Below are 18,227 nucleotides of genomic sequence, written 5' to 3' on the forward strand. Positions count from 1 at the left end.
TTGTGCCGGTTCAGTAATGTAACGCAGCAGTCGACGCGCGTTTGCCGGTTTGCTTCAGTCAATTCGTGAGGTACCCGCCTTTAAAGCTTTTTAATCTTCCCAATTTGCTTCAAGTGAATTAAAACAGTTTTATCACTAACACCGCAGCCTGCAGCTAACTCGGACGTGGTTTGCGATGGATCCGCTTCCACAATAGCCTTCAATACTTCATTATCAACTTGGGTCTCAGGGCGTCCACGGGGCTTGTTCTGCAGGTCGAAATTTCCAGAACGAAAACGTTGGAACCAAAAACGAACTGTGTCTTCTTTTGCAACATGACCGCCATACACATCATTCACCCTTCGAGTCGTATCCGCAGCACTAGTGCCACGGCGGAACTCGTACTGGTAAATAATGCGATACTTTAAGTTTTCCATTTTGTAAAATGAGTGACGCAAACAGAAAAAAAACAGAAGGAAAAAACAAATGAATGACGGTCATCGAAGCACAAATACATAAGTAAATAGCTGTACAAATTTGAATTTGAAATTCCTAACCAAAGTATTTGAGGTCAAAGTGGCCAGTACGACAAAACGCCACAATTTCATATGTAAGGACCTAATATATCTATTTGCTTGTAATTTGTGTTATAATCTGAAGGAATACATGGCTGAGTTACGTAAATAGTTTTTATTAGTATGGTTCTAAAGGAATAATATTGAAGTTCTTAGAAAAATATCTGTGTCTATGTGTCTGTCTTATGTACTATTCGATACTGTTTAACTTATTCACACATAAGAACAAAGAATTACAGAGATAACCAGTGTTACCCATCGAGCCCATGCTCCACAGGTGAGTAATTTGATTGATAAGGGGGCTGTTAGATTTTTTAAATGATTTGTAATTTTAATTTTTCATTATGTTTAAAAAACTTACGGTGTTTCGTTAACAATTTCCTAGTAATTTCGTCCTATCAATTCTCTTAAGTGAACAATTCACTTTTTTAATATTAAATTCATGTTTGTTACATAAGATTCTAGAACGGACAAGGTGGTGCATGGCACAGAAAAGGTGAACAAAAGTTGGGAGTGGAGTAAACAAAATAATATTTTGCTTATAAAGCAATATCCTAATTAAAGAAAACTGTGTAAAGGGTAAAAAATAATAATATAACACGACTTTAGCAAACAATGGAATGCACTTTAAATGAAAAAGATGAAAACAAATGACAATAGCATCCGATGAAGCCTTATACGAACGTGCGTTTATAGATAACTGTAAAATGTTAGTGTTCTAGATGCAACGGTAAGGAAACCATGTGAATGCGTTATTCTATTTAGACCTGAAAATGTATATTTAATTAAGTGACCGATAATAAATATATATATACAGTGAAACCTGGTTAAGTGGGACCTGGGTAAATGAGAAACCTCTATTATTGAGAGTTGCAACGAAGTCCCGGTTCTTTTTCATTAAATTACCTCTGTTAATGGGACTTTTTGAACCTGGTTAAATAAGATTTGAATTCTAAGACTTTTTCGATGTTTACATCTATAATTGATACTCTGTAGCTCGATTACCTGTATAAGTGAGACAAATTAATCAGGTTTCAACACGTTTTGACGTGTTTGTATACATACATTTCTCGTCGTCTTTCGCGCATACTTTGATTGTCAGTACTACATATCTCATGTTTTGCTAGCAACTAGCAATCAAATACAAACAAACATAACCGATTACTTTGAGTCATAAACTTTACCGTATTTTTTTTTCGACGCAATACATTATGTATGTACATTCATACCTATATTCATGTTTTCATGTATTCATGTTTTCTTTTTTTTGCATTCCATAACGTTACAAAAGATGTTTATGAGGTTTAAAGCTAGGTACAATATTATGGACCCTGTTAGGGCACAGCAAAAGAAGGCATTACGAAACCTATATAACATAGCTAATAGCAACACAATAAAAAATAGCACATAAAACTTCACACTCCAGGCTAGTATCAATTACATAGAATAACATTTTTTTATTTATTGAATTTTGTATATTTAGGGATTAATAATCATGAAATTAAGCTATATTTTTATCTTCTAGGTACTCATTAACGCTATAATAACATTTACGTATAAGAAGATTTTTTTGTTTGTTTGTAAATATATGTATCTTTTTTTCATTTCTTAGTGTCTCCGGTAGTTTATTATAAATTTTGATTGACATGACTAGTGGGCTTGATGCATGTATTTGTAATTGGGAAGATGGTAGGTTTAGGCGTTTTTTGTGTCGAAGTGTATATCTTGTCCTGTATGTCTTCGCGTGTGATGTAAAATTCTTTGTGTGTATGGGCAAATTTACAGATTTCCAATATGTATAATGAGGGTAGAGTGATAATGTTTAGTTTTATGAAATGTGGTTTGCAGCTGTCTGTTTGTTCTATGTTAACTATGATCCGAATTAACTTTTTTTGAGTTGTGAATAGTGCTGGTGCGTCGGTGCTATTTCCCCACATTATTACACCGTAGTTTAGCCATGCATGCGCATAGGCGTAGTAGGTAGTTAGAGCGGTTTTCAGGTCCGTAGTCTTTTTAATTTCCCGGAAAGCATATAAAAATTTTGATAGTTTTGATTTTATTTTTTGCATGTGTGATTTCCAGTTTATGTTTGTGTCTATTGTTATACCTAGTAATGAAAATTCGTTAACTTGTTCTATTGTGTGGTTGTTAAAAGAGAAATTTAGAGAAAGTGGCTTTTTTTGACGGGGATGGAATGCTATTGTTTTGGTTTTTTCAAAATTGATTTCAAGATTGTGTGCATTCATCCAGGTTATAGTTTTTGTTAGAATATTATTGAGTGTAGAGTGTATGTTAGTGATATCATGACAGGGGGCTATAATCGAAATATCATTAGCGAATAAAACACATGGACCAGGTCCTTCTATGGTTTTTGGAAGGTCGTTTATATAAATGAGAAAAAGAAGGCACCCAATAACGCTTCCTTGTGGTATTGAGGCTTTTATTGTTTTACTGTCAGAGCGGTAATTTTGGAGAATTTTTGTTTCATTATAATAAAATTCTATTTCTACTAATTGTTTTCTGTTTTCAAGATAGGACTTGAACCATTCGTTAGTTTTTCCGCGGATACCTATCCCATAGAGTTTATTTAACAATATTTCATATTGTACCTTGTCTTAGGCTTTAGTCATGTCTAGGAGCAGACCGATTGCGTATTCTTTATTATTTGTTATATTAAGAGCTTCCTGTATGAATTTATATACTGCTAAAGTTGTTGACCTGTTTTTTCATAACATCAAAAATACCCATTTTTATTGACATTTCCACCCCTAAAAATGGAATAACGGCACATTTCGACCTCTGTAAGCGGGGACCTCTGTAAATAAGACAACTATAAATTTAAACGTGTTTAATTGGAAAACTGGATTATTGAAAACCCTCAATATATATAAACGTTTCATAACCATATCCTATCCCGCTGAATCGTGAATTTTGTGATCCTTGTATTTCATATTCTTTATCAGCGAGCCGTGGTATCCTGTATGTTAGAGCAGTGTTGGCCTAGTGGCTGCAACGTATAATTATCATCCCTGAGGTTGTAGGATTGATCCCCGGCTGCGATAGTCCTTTGGAACAATGGAGCTTTTGTGCGTATTTAAACTCGCTCGTACGGAGAAGGAAAACATCGTAAGGAAACCGGCAAGCTTTGACCCAAAAAGTCGATGGTTTCTTGCACAGCAGGCTGATCACATACTTGTTAATAATAAATAATCACACAAAGTAGACATCTAAATCAGACCTAAATGGTTTTAAGCGCGACTGTTTTTCTTTTATGATATTTAGTAGTAAAATATTTAAGCCGTCTTATTATAACGAATTACCTTCTCCCAATACAAAAATTGTACTAGGAACTAACAAATTAGTCAAAAACATAACCAGTTTTTTGTTTGTCAGTATGTCGCGAATATACGAAAACAGTGACAATTCATCAAAGTACATTAAAAGTGGCCAAAACGACTCGGCGAGTTGTAACAGCTTAAGAATGTTTTGTGGGCGGTTCATTGAGAAAAATTCCGTTCTATTTAACGTATAATTTCAAGGAAATATTAATGTAAATACCACCTACGATAATAATTGTGACGCAATCTACAAAATTCATCTGCGATTCATGCTTTTCTTGGCGGTTCTTGGAGTGGGTGCGAAGTTGTCTTTGGAGCCAACTTCTCTAATCTAAATAATAATAATAAGCCGCTGGATACGGATATATATTATATAGACAATTAATGGAAGGAATAACATTGATTTAAATAATAATATATATTTTAAGTGACTTAACAAATGCTCTACAAAACTCAAGTACGACTTGATATGGAATACTGTTCACAACTTCAGAGTTGTGGCTCAGGCCTATGCTCCGTAATACCAACTTCTTCCTGTTCACTTAATTCAGCGAAGGGCTTGTCGGATTGTCAATGTCCAAAGTATTATGAACGGCCTGATTTTTCCTCTACGTAGTATCTTGTGGAGAGAGTTCTGAAGGTTTGATCCCAAACCCCGTTTCAACACCGTACTAGCCTAATTTTTCCTCCGCATCCAGGAAGTCTTCCACGCTCAGCTTTACTAGACATCTTCCTTTGCAACTAGTGGAACTGAGAAGTCGACTCCCAGTTGAGGTTTTCCCTGGGAGTTCAAAGACCTCCAATTGTTTTAAAAAAGAGTATACATATATGGTCTTTCATCAATGGCAACGCACCCACTAACATCAGTGTCCATGGGATGCGAAACCTTTTTTCTCGTCCCGTTTGTCCCCTATCTTATAAAAACGTTATTGAATTTAAAATTGATTCAATAAAAGCTTCATTATTCATAAATGGAATTGGCACCGTAGAACCACATGACGTCATTTCTGACAGTCGATTTTATATATTTATACTTATGAACGTCAACAGAAAAGATGTTAAATTGATTCTAAATTAACAATTACTACCAGTTTGCAAGTCAAGGGCGTAGAGCAGACAAGAAGCAACGACCAGTAACTCTCCGCAATTCTTTTTAATCGACAAGTTTTGAGTCATACAAATTGTTTGCTCCAGTAAATCAATGCCAAGGATTAGGATCACTTAAATAATTGTCAAATTTATGAGAAGCTTTATTGGGTAATTTACATTTAACGAGAGTTTTGCATTTCATCAGTGGTAATTCTCTAATTTCCCTTAGGAGTTTGTTGTTTGAAATGGTACGTTAACTCAAGTTATGTGTATAACCAAAAAAAGCTTGCAAGAGTATAACATCAAAACCTACCTCTGGTTAGCGGTTGACATATTAGGAGTTCTATGGATTAATACCTGCAGCTGAGATTCAACATCGTACGTCGAGGCAGGATACGAAATTCCACCCGTATCACGTCGTCCACGTCATTTCACAACTGAGCGATTTTTAAGGCGCTGTTTGCTGCAAAGCGCCACTGTGTGGAACCAGTTGCCCACTTAAGTATTTCTGACCCAATCCAAAGGAGCCTAAGTCAAGTAAAGAGCGTACGAATAACGGCCTTACACGCGAGCCCTGTGGCTATGACACTCCATGGGCACCCTTTGACTCTATTCTACAAAAAAATATGGCATGTAGTCCGAGAAACCTGGGCCTGATTCCACACGAAATAATTCCTTGGTAAAAAGAAGGCCGATCTGGGCAAAAAGCTGCATGCAGAGTTGTCAACAGTTTCCAAATACACTGAGCTCATGTTTTAAAAATTAATTACTAATTTCACGGATCCATACCGACCAAGCTGTCCCGAGTGAAGGAGAATCGGTGATAAAATGTCCAATAATGATTTACAATACATGTTATAAATTGTACAAATTGTTTGCTTGGAGGTTGATTTATGTCACCTGTTCAAGGACCACTGTATTTGTACTAAATTACGTAATCACAGACGTCATACCTATAAAACAGATGGAAATGTTTATAGCGGTCGTAGAAACAACTAAATATATCAGTTACATAAAAGTTATTTGCTAGCAATTATTTTATAGTGATTAATAAAGTAAAATGCACAAATTCAGGTGGCAACCGATCTGGTCTAAAGAATTAAAAAGCCTTAACCGAACCTGAGGAATGTTGTATTTTTTGATCAATACGCAAACTTCAAGTCATCGTGAGGACACCACATCTGAAACCCAAAATCGATGGCGGCTCACTTCAGGTCTATAAAGTTACCAAAGAAGCTACAAATCCTTGATTTCAAGGTCATAGATTGTAGTGCTCCACTAAGAAAGTACGACCTTTTTCACAGATACAATAACCGCAATAGAGGAAAACAATTTAGATGGTGGAGAGACAGCTGGTGGTATATGACAGAGAGTGGCACAGTGTAGACAGGAATGGCGGGATTTGGGGGAGGCCTTTGCCGAAAAGGTCACAAAGATATTCAAAAATAATGGGATGATAGAAATATGAATAAGTAAAAGTATAAAAGTAAAGTAATAAAAGGCTGGACTGAACAACCTGACATGTTTTATTGAGACTTCAAATCAGGGTCCTTCAAGCCCTATAATACAAAAGCCCGGATATGATCTGCAAAGCCTACGCAGTGTGGGTTTTCATGAAAGGTCAGCTAATATTATAAACAAATTATATTGCTTAACTTTTAAGATTACAATAAGCCTAGTTAAGTTAAGAGACTTCGCTGACGAAAGTAACTAATAAAGTTATAGGATCAGCGTCTCAATTCCAAAAATCCTTCACCCATTTTTCAAAATGTACTAATATGGATATTCCTATAATTGACCTACATCAAAATTCGTCATATAACCTTCAAATAAATGTCTCAATAACAAATAACGTGGATGAATGCCATAAACAGCAAGTGATTCATCACTAGCTTTGTTTCATACAATGAGAGTGACTTGTGAGTAGTGGAATGAGCGAGAAACAGTGTGGGACGAATGACGCCGAGCGACTCAGCCACGTACCTATTTAAAACTCTGCGCAAGCCCCTTGGCGCCGAGTCGACAATTAATGATCAGTGTTGCCTTGTCTTCCAACGCGACGCGAGCGTGATCTGTGTTTACACGTTACCAGTGTTTGTTTAGTTACGACAGTTACGTGAAAATGGCTGACAGTGGTCTTAAGAGGAATATCCCAATCAAACTCGGAGATTTTTCCGTAATAGACACGGAGTTCTCTAGCATTAGGGAGAGATTTGACGCTGAAATGCATAAAATGGAGGAAGAGATGAGCAAATTCCGATCGGAACTTATGAACAGGGAGAGCAACAACTTCTTCAAGAGCACCACAAGGTATTTTGTATTGCTTACTAGTTAATACGATTATCTTGGAGCGATTATGCAATAAGAATTAGGTCTCAACTTCCAGTTATATTATTGCATCGCCGCTCCAAGTTACCAAAACGGGAGTGGAATTAATGATATATGCTTTCGTAAGTTTCGCCCACTTGATACGACCTCGAAAACCATGAAAGTTATAAAACATATTATTCGGGAGCATTCCGCGGAACGGCAAAATGCAGACATCTCGGCCCATTTAAAGCGTGCAACGATACGTAAGCCGGGATGATGTCATAAATAGAAATAGCCGGCGGTTTCCAACAGTTTGTTAAGAATGTAAATTTTATGCGCAATTCTCACGACAATACGAGATACGGTTCGTCTAATTTAATTTGTAAACGCTTGTTATATCAAAATAACCTTAAAGTTTTAGCCGGTAAACGTAAGTAATCGCTAAAATATCAATAGAAAAATGTTGACTGATATAAAACAAATAGATTGCAACTTATAAAGCGATATATTATATTATATATAGTATTGAAGGTAATATCAAAATCAGGTTACTTTTGCTATCAATATTGCATTGTCGTAAAATGAAATAATGGTTATAACTTCGACCTACTTGGAACATATGTTTAAGAGATGTTGGATACTGGAATTCAGTGTTGGCAATAATTGTGAAGCCGTGTTTTAAATCACCTTTATTGATTTTGGTTAATGAACTCGATTATGTAAACACTTTACGTCAGACTAACAAAGTTCTTGCCACTTAAGTTTTATTTAGTACGTTAAATATTTTATAATAATAATAAACATTCTTATGCCTTATTAACTAATATTAAAAGTAGTAGGAACGTGACGTATTGAATTACGGTTTTATTAAATGCTTTTGAGATATTGCAAATTTTCAATTATTTACCAGCAACAATTTTGCTTAAATAATTATAAAGCTGATTATGAGCACCAAATATATAACAATATTTCATAATTACCTATATTTCAATATTAAAAAATGCAAGATTAATTGCGACCTGCCAATAGTCATAATATGTATTTATTTCTTTATTACTATTGTATGCTTAAATCGCTTGAGCTTATACTTTACAATATTCATGTTATGTATGTAATAATTTATAATTAGTTTATTATCTGGAATTTCCGCTTTCAGGGAAAAAGTTTGTCGGATGATTGATGGTTGCTAATAGTGTAATTTAAAAGGGAAATGACCTAAATTATTACACAGTTACATAAAGTTTGAGTTTACGCATATTTATGGTAATCACTAGAGTAGTACCCTAAGTATTAAAAAAAAATCACTCTTAGACCTATTTAAAAAAAAGCAACATTAACAAACACAAACGAGTTGCTATCGCTGACAGAAAACATGAACCTGCTGAACAAAGCAGACGCAGAAATGTGTCTGCCCCTTCTTCCAATGGTTGTTCTCGGAACTACATACATAACCTCCCCTTTAGGCGTTAAATGAGAATTGTCCCAATTTAAGTAATTTCCCTTACGCATTAACGCAAAAGACATGAAATCGATATTTTTTTGGCCTTCCAGACAAACATATCTATGACCAAATAACCCGTCGTATTTTAATGGAAGTGATTGGACAGCTAATGACATTTCCGTATAATTATTGCGAGTCACGCCTGTCACAGTGCGTTAGTCTGTGGTCCCGCTAATGTTAACTGTCAAATAACCATTAAAACCCGCGCTTTTACGAAAGCGACTGCAAACCCGCTAATTCCAATATAAAACTAACAGTTAATATTGCTTTTTGCATGTCTTACAATTTCGAATCTGTTTCCTCCGGTGGAGTAACGAAGTCTTCAGAGAGGTAACTGCTTATATGTATTACACATTGCACTTATTTAGTAATGCGTAGATACGAAACATGGAAGACGAAATACATTTCGCTTGATTAGATAGTAGCCAAAAAGCCAGCGCGGAATCTAAGTGGGTTCGCCTACCATTAATATATTTATAACCTTTATAGGTTATGAAAATTTGATTTATCGTTGATCTGTCTACACCATCACTTCAGCGACATTCGCTCTTGACAACGGCATCGTTCTGATTGACAGCAAGCGAAACGCGCCATTTTTCGTCTTTCGTTTTCCGTTCTATCATAATTCTTCTTTTCAATTACCAATATATGTTGGTAATGCGTTAAGTTTTAACTGTATTTTTCTATATATTTACTATACCATTTATTTCTACTACACGCATGAATAAATGTATATTATGCGACGCTATAATGCTATCTATATATGGGATATCTTAAGAACTATACAAACGATCTGCATCTTCTACCACATTTACCATGGAGAGTGTTCACAGGAGTTGTTCGGTCTAATACTTGCAGCTGAGTTTCATCATCGGACGTCAAGGGAAACTACATGATACCATCCGTAGCACCTCGACGTCCGTTGTTCCACAACTCAGCGTTTCTTAAGGATTTTTTTGCCGCGCCACCACTACATGGAACCGGCTGCCCACTGAAATATTTCCGAACCAATTCGACTTAGAGTCCTTCAAGAAAAGAGCGTATCATTTCTTAAAAGGTCGGCAACGCACTTGCGGCAATGTGAGTGTCCATGGGTATCTCTTAACATCAGGTGAGCCCCTGCCCGTCTGCCTCCTGTTACATAAAAAACCGTGCAGTAAACGAAATATACATAATTCTTATTTGCTACGCGTTAATTAATTTATTCAAAAACATTTTACATTTATTTTTTCATACAAATATCAATATTTGTCGAACTATAATGATGATGATGATCAACATAAAAAAAGGACCACCGACCTCAAACCCTACGATGGCTCTGTTAGAATCTCTTCTTTTCTCTTAGTTCTCGGTACACACTGAACAGCATTCGTATGTACCACGATAAGACTTTATATCGAAAGCGATACCAATGTTTTGCTTTAGACTAAGTTTATAATCAATATATGCAGATAGTAAACTGTGAAAATTATGATTAAAACACTGCAAACAACGTTTTATTTTACGATATACACAAAATGTGTAATGGAGACGCTATCCTTTAAAATTGAAATCGGCGTTTGCGTTGTAAAACTAGTCAACGGTCATTTCGTTAAAAAATAATTGCTCACCTTTAACAGCACACATGACAGTTTCACGCAAACGAAAACACCAGCTGAGCAATGGCGTAGTTACTTAAATAATTCGTATAAGGTAGCGTTGTCGCATTTGGGAGCCTTTTGGGCAATGTCCATCCATGGGCGGAGGGATCACTTAACATCAGGCGAGCCTCCTGACCGCTTGCCTCCTATAACATAAAAAAATATTACATAAATTACATATAATAATACGTGATAAATGGCACGCATTAGACCCAAAAAGGCCTATGCCAGTCAGAAACCACCACTGGGTTGCCTGTTAGAAAAAACAAATTATGTCGAAAATCCATGTCCAAGTAGCGCCACTAGTTATTAAACATTGATCAACAAAATACATTGTTTATTGAGACTGGCCGTTCTCGGTGACGGTGGCGGTGGACAAACGGCCAAACTCTTGTGCTATGGATATTATAAACAATTTTCAAGTGATGAACTAAATTAAATATTTTGTTGCCTCCATTAAGGTCAATATTTTGTTTTCGATAATGACCATATTAAGTATTGTTGGGATAAGTTTTGATGAGATCATTTCGTTGACAATAACCTTGTGTGAACTCGTAGTGACATCAGCACTGGTCACGATTATAAACTCGGAAAAAAATAAAACCAATGATCAACTGCGTGCAAGTCATATTTTCAATATAAATTACGTTTAATAGTCAGCTAAATAAATTCTGCTTTTATTTAATTGCCGTTGTATCAGATAATTAAATGCATTGATATATGATTTCATTGACTATAACAAAAATATACTTATTTTGTTTTAGAAATCTCACCCAAATACACAGCAAAGCTATAGGGATGAGTTTGTTATAATTTAGTTCATCTTAGTGATCAAGACCACTCACCGGGATGCCATGGTGACGTCGCCGACAAACAATCCTAACAATTTGTATTGAAATGTATGGCTGTTGACTTGGCGAAGGTTCCAGAATGAAGAAAAAAAGAAGGTTTTTGAAGCAATGGCTGTGCTTCCAAATTGGCGACGTTGCCGAACTGTCGCCAAGTGAGTTAACTGCCATACATTTCAAATTTAATTGTTTCGATACGTAGCCAGCGACGGAGCCAAAGCATCGCGGTGAATTAGCGGCCCAAGAGATAAAGGAAATCATTTCATGACTTGGCCGATACGCCTCTTTACTAATTTAATTAAATGTCACACAGAGACATATGTCAAGACAGTTAACTGACCTTTGTCTGTACTGAAGCGTTAATAAGTCTTGAATGCCGTTCCACAAGGATCAAAAGTCCATGAAACAGTCCCAGATAGATTCGCTTAAGATTTCTTGGTATGTTCAAAAGTACCACATCTATAAGCTATTTAATCAGTGTAATAGAGACGCAAAAATGTAATTGCTTGGTTGGTCCACGTCTATACACGACTAATTAATAAATAAAAATGTATATGAAACGTCTAGACAGTTCCCAGAATATTTCAAAATAGCATGTGAATTGCCACTTTCGCATTGGCGAAAGGGGTATATTTATCAGATTCATGCAAACGATGTTATTTAAAAAGCCTTATAAAACCTTTTAGGAATTCAACTGGACGGTGCAACGTCCTTTAACACGCCATCATGTTGTTCATTTACATTTTTATACAATTTTCCAAATTATATACCAAATTTCTTTATTGCTTTAAACAAAGAAACGAAAATGAATTGCTAGAATTAATTATCTTCGCACGGGTGTTTAACCCGTGAACCTTGTCAATCTATTCGTAAAAACCCCAGCCCTACATGGCTGTAGTAATAGTTAATAATAATAATATTATGTCCATTTCCTTAAGGATATGAACCCCTTTCAACTTCCCACTCTTGGGTAAACCTTCTCCAACCCTTTCCAGAGGTCTCTCATCTTTGCCAATAGTCAGGCAGTCTTGTCCTGCTACTTCTATCAAGTATCATGCTGGCCTGCCCACTCTTCTTTTCCCTTCCTGTGCGTTGTCTATCTGTTGCCCAGGTGTCGTGTTACATGACCAGCCCAATGACATTTTAGTGTCAAAGCTTGTGATAGGTGGCTAGGTCGTAATAATATAAAACGCGAAAATACGCCGTTTCGAATGCTTCACCAACACGTTTGTTGCAAAGTTATAAAATGTTGTAAATAAAATACGCTTTGAACCGTTCAATTTTGAAGTAAACATCTATAGTTACACGATAACGTCATCGACAAAAAATTAATATATACAATGTTGAAGGTCTTGTTTCGATATTGAGTTTGGATGCGAGGTTATCGTTATCAGTTTAAACTTTCTCTTTAAAATGTTATATGACACAAAGAAATGTGTTTCATATATGTATTCACTTATACAACGATTCAATAACTATTCTTGGGTTAGTATATATCTAATAATAAATAGTAATAAAAAGGAAGTTAAAATTTCCCAACATATACACTCTTATTTTATCGTATTAGGTCAATCATGAAAAACATCTGCCAATCGATTGACCAAGCTGTTTATTCAAACATCAAAATATGAGGCTAATATGGCATACGTATTAACCTAAAAGCGTTCGTTTACATAAATGCGTTTGTGTTTACCGAAAGCGAATGGAATCGCCTAAAACCGTTCGAAATTACCTAAAAGCCGCAACCAAATTTAGGTACCAAAAACTAAATTAGCCACATAAATTTTTTTCACATCGTTGCCATGGTAACAAAGGCACTTCTTTTAAGAATTAATTAAGTTAAATAACTGGTATACAGCTATCTGACTGGATGTGTACGCCATCACACAGTATCATCATCATATTCCAGACCTACAGTACATGCAATGTGTGTCTGAAATGCATTAAGCCCACTTAATCACGTAGTTTAGAAACATCGTAGTTCTAGCGAAAACGTAGAATATTTCTAAGCTCCAGCAGGGTTAGTCTGTAAAGGTTATTCTGGCGCTGATGTCGCAAACTTGAAACTATAACGATTAAATATTGGAACGGGTTTCAAGTAATAAATATACAGTTAAGATTTTTTCGAAAATTACTGAGTAAGCCTGCTGGCATTAATTATTAGATAATATTGACTTAGTTTCCTCTACGTTTTAGCTGTAATCGTATTTTTAATCTATGTCTTTTTTATCTGTAGCTCTACCACATCAACACAGCACAGTGACAGCAGACAGTTGGCCGAGCCCAGCCATTGGGACAGCCTGAACTCTCCCCTCATCCAAGACGAAGGTGATGGCAAGAGCCTGAAACTCCGCTTTGACGTCAGCCAGTACACCCCCGAGGAGATCGTCGTCAAGACTGTTGACAACAAATTATTGGTAAGTATACTTCTAATTGAAAAGAATAAATTCACTACCGAAGTGGATTTAGATTCTACATAGGCCTCCTGCGTATTTTGGCCTAACTTTGAGGTTCAAACTAACACAAACACAGGGTACGCTTATAGCAACTCTCAGCTGCACACACACTCATAAATTCACACATAATGTCATACGACTTGTGGTGAATAAATGTAACATTACTATTTTTATTAAAAAATGTAGTGCACAATGTACCTACCACGGAATAATGTGTAATATACACACAACACAGGACTCCCTAATTTTGTCTCATATTTCTGTCCAGAATAAATTTTATATTCATTAACATTTCGGTATGATATCATTATTAAACCCAACAAAGAAATGTTATTACCAGCCTCCCAACAGAGGTGGGCTATGGACTCTGTCTGGCACAATGTTCTACATTCTATGTGACCATTTTCCACCCGCTCGACTGTCATTTGTTTTTAAATTTCTTTCTAGTAACTTCTGCAGTTTAACAATGTTTGCAATATTAGCCAGGCTTCCACCAATTATTTAATTACCAACATAACATGTAGTTATGTATCAAGAATCTCACAGTGTTATCTCGAATTTTCCAGAATTACGGTCACAAAGGTCGCTAACAGCGTTAAAATATACACACTGGCACAGTGCCAAAGACAGATCAAAAAGGTTACATGTGCAGTTTTTAAATTCAAATCTTCATTACAGGTACACGCCAAACACGAAGAGAAATCTGAAACCAAGTCAGTATACCGGGAGTACAACAGAGAGTTCCTCCTCCCCAAAGGCACGAACCCAGAAGCAATCAAGTCGTCACTGTCTCGCGACGGTGTCCTCACAGTGGAGGCCCCGTTACCACAACTGGCGATCACCGACAGGAACATCCCCATCCAGAAACACTGAGAATCTCAGCGGTCAATTGACAGCAGCTATTCCATAATTATTTATTATTAGGTGTATCGAGATATTTTGTGAATCTCTAATGTATGTACTAATTTTGTTTATACGTACATACTGTTATGCTTGCTCTGTGATTGAATTTCACGCAAACGCAAAGAGCGGCTAACACGGAGCTTGGGTGTGTTCATGGACCCTAATTATTAATAGGAACTAAATGCCTTTATGCCTACTTACAAACTCCGTTCGCATAGAATTAATTTAATAGGCAGTGTACTGAATCACAATAAGCTTTTGCTGAAACACATTTATATTTTAGTACAAAATTGTTACAGAAATTTTAGATGTCAATAAAATATTTAAAAAAAACTTTTTGTTGTTTTATTTCGTAGCCATGTAGTTTTGAATCGCGTATCATATACAGTGATACGAAAAGAACAAACAAACAGTCACTTTGGGGAGGTTTAAGTATTACGTAGTATTTAGTGAGCAGATTTATTGCAATTTATCCCTCCCCACTCATTTCCTCTTGTCAGCAAAAGTAAGCAAACCTCTCAAAAATAATAGTACATAAATGTATTATTTTTTGTAAGAATCCTCGAAAATGCATTTCGTTTTCAAGCATAGACAATAATGTGTAAAAAAGTCAATAATTACTGTTGACGTAATCACTAAATGAGAAAATCTTCCCCCTCTATAGCGCTTACGGGGCTTGGGGTTTCTCTGCATTTTCTACCGCATTTACCACGAAGAGTTTTATCAGCGGACCTCGAGGCAGAATGCGAAATTCCACCAGTATCATCTGAACGTCCAACAACTGAGTGTTTTAAGACAGTGTGGAACCAGCTACCCACCGATGTTTTTCCATACCAATTCAACTTAGGATGAAAGGTACCAATTCTTAAAAGGTCGGCAACGCACTAGCGAGCCCTCCGGCGAGTCTAGTGAGCAGATTAAAAATGGCAAAACCATTCGAATTACTGTGAGTACACGTTGGTATCAAATGCTAAACATTGATATGTGGAAATTATTGTACACAAGAACAGTGGTTTTCTCTTACTGTAGAGTTCTTGGACTTTCTTATCTAAAATATATTTTTTAGTAAATTAGGTTAATTTTAAAAGTAGTTTATTTAAAATTACTTATTGGGTTACCTAACCCAATCATTACGTTCTAGCCTACGTAGGCTAGAACGTAATGATTGGGATTGATAATGTCTAATTTATTAAAGATCTCGCCTTTAATTAAGATGCTAAAAACACGAATAAAATTATTTATTAAATTATAAAACTTACAATCTATAACATTTGGTTAATCTTACAATCACTAGATCGGATAAAATTCTTTTGACATTCTTTGATTTATAGTTTTTTTATACAGAATCAGAATAATAAAAGTATTGTGTTTTTGCACGCTGTTTACACCAGGTGTAAATAGGTCCTATTATCGAGGCCACACAGTTTTAGTTTACACTACATTTTACCTTGTCGATGCGACTACATAATTGCAAATAGATATTCATCCATCCATATTCTCATGGGAAATTAAATATTGAAAGTTGATTCGCGACTTATGACACATGGATGTAACATTCAAAAATATAACTAAATAATCTATCACTGTATTCTGATTTTAAATTTAGAAAACCTGTTAAGAGTGAGATTCGAAAACAACTCCTGGCGCGAACTTTGTCCTCATGTAACTTAAAATCTAATACATTTTGGCGTACGGTAGTCAGCGCTAAGTTTTCTGAACGGAGAGTGAGAGTCTATAGTGCGAATAATGACTCCAGTATGTCTTGGGCTACAGTCCAAGGTCCCTAGCTGATTAACAAAGGGGGCAGTGTAGAGGAAACGGAAATGGTATATATATAAATAATCTAGCTAATTAAGCAATAAAAACAATATTTGACGAATTAAATAATGAAAAATGTATCTACTTACGCTAAATTTAGATAGAATTTTAACACTATGACTTTGTCGTACATTTTATTCGATATTTTAAGATAACGTTTATGAATGAGTCTGGAAATTGCAAGATACGGCAACAGTTTAGGTTAGGTTACAATTCTGTGAGCGACGCAGTTGCATTGTTCATTTGAACAATAGAATTTTATGCTGATAGCAATCTCTTACTTCCTGTCATGGCACAGAAATGTGTCTAGAATGTTTAAGGAAATTGTTTGAAATGTGCTTAAAAAATGCTAAAAAGACTGCAGCTGAGTTTCATCATCAGACGTCGAGGTAGAATACGAAACTACATACGTCCGATATCCGTTGTTCCATAACTGAGCGTTTTTAAGGCAGTTTCTGCCGCGCACCACCGCTATGTGGTACCAGCTGCGCACTGAAGTATTTCCATTACGAATTAGGTTCCAAGGAAAGATCGTAACAATTCTAAAATGCTGGCAACGCAATCGCGGGCCTGTCATTGAAAGTGTTTAACATTAGATGACCCTACTACTCGTTTGCTCCTTGTTCTATAAAAAATATAGTACAAAGAAGAAACAAAACCTTCACATTAGCGCTAATAACTAATAAATAATATAGAAATTACAGTAAATTACAGGCAATCGAATCAACCTTCTCGAATCGAATCGAAGTGCCAATGTTCAGTGTTCCTCAATTTAGAAAATGTTTTTTATCTTTTCGTAAATAATCGAGGCTCTCCAGGGGTGCTACAACGCATATTTGGTCCAGTATTGAATGGTAATCTATTTTTTGTAGACGAGAGACAATATTTTGCATTAGCGTTTGTTAAATGTGCGAAAAGTCAAGAAATCTATTGGTACACCGTGACTCGAACTTACGTCCTTAAGCCAGGACCAGTGTTCTTTTAAAAAATAAGTTTATCTACTTAAAAATAACTGAGTACACTGTACTGCAACAAAAACGTGTGTGTTTATGTAGACGCGTTAGAAAAAATCTTTTTTAAAATGTAATCTTTTGCCTTATTCTACATTTGTAAAAAAAAAACGACACTAACAATAGAACAAATTTACACTCATTATTTTTCCTTAATTTGCGCCAACGGAAATATAACTTTTTTTCCCCCTTTCTTGGCCTGCACGGCTTAAAGTGTCGGTTTTTAGTGACAGTTTGCGCGCGCATAGTAAAAATTTCTCTCATCATTTTACTCTAACTCGCTAAAAGAAGTGAAGAATAACTTCAGAAGTGTGAAAGAATGTTTCCTTTTTTATTATAATCCAAAAGTTACGCAGCGATAACAAAAAAAATAAAAATTACTTTATTTTACACAAAAACATTTACATTCTAAACGTAATAGGTAACGAATCGTTGAGATACACTAATAATTTTGCTTAACCTTATACATAATATACTTCTATGAGCACTAGCGTTTAAACTAGGTCTAGCATATATCTTAAATATCGTTTCGAGTGTCATTTATAAATTGGTTAAATTGTTTGTCGAGAGATCGTGTATTATGTTTATATTCATTCTAGGGCAATCTAAAACAAAACATTAGGCGATGTAATGACAAGGCGGATGTTTTAACCAGTCCTTCGTGAATTTAGAAACATTTGTTTATAAGTATACAGTTACGTAACGTAGAGCTAGTGGTGATTTTACAAATTTTCTAAGTTTTTGCCGCCCATGTTTATTC

General features: G+C 35.6%; 1 protein-coding gene and 1 long non-coding RNA gene across 3 annotated transcripts; one reads left to right on the plus strand and one right to left on the minus strand.

Moving 5' to 3' along the window:
• Positions 1 to 6,953: 6,953 nt before the first annotated feature.
• On the plus strand, positions 6,954 to 14,963 carry LOC123715844 (heat shock protein beta-1). 2 transcript variants are annotated; one of them, XM_045671189.1, is made up of 4 exons: positions 6,954 to 7,291; positions 9,069 to 9,122; positions 13,517 to 13,697; positions 14,415 to 14,963. In XM_045671189.1, exons 1-4 carry the CDS (start codon positions 7,104 to 7,106, stop codon positions 14,607 to 14,609), a joined length of 618 nt encoding a protein of 205 aa, XP_045527145.1. In that variant the 5' UTR covers positions 6,954 to 7,103; the 3' UTR covers positions 14,610 to 14,963. The 2 variants fall into 2 exon arrangements, with proteins under 2 accessions (XP_045527145.1, XP_045527146.1); XM_045671190.1 differs by lacking the exon at positions 9,069 to 9,122 and having other exon boundaries at positions 6,978 to 7,291.
• An 898-nt stretch (positions 14,964 to 15,861) lies between these two features.
• On the minus strand, positions 15,862 to 17,544 carry LOC123715845. The gene is made up of 2 exons (XR_006754488.1): positions 16,547 to 17,544; positions 15,862 to 16,426 (listed from the first exon to the last, which is right to left on the minus strand). It is a non-coding gene; the product is annotated as an uncharacterized LOC123715845 (long non-coding RNA).
• Positions 17,545 to 18,227: the final 683 nt, after the last annotated feature.

The sequence above is a fragment of the Pieris brassicae genome, chromosome 10 (genome assembly GCF_905147105.1).
Source record: "Pieris brassicae chromosome 10, ilPieBrab1.1, whole genome shotgun sequence".
Classification (NCBI taxonomy): Eukaryota; Metazoa; Arthropoda; class Insecta; order Lepidoptera; family Pieridae; genus Pieris; species Pieris brassicae.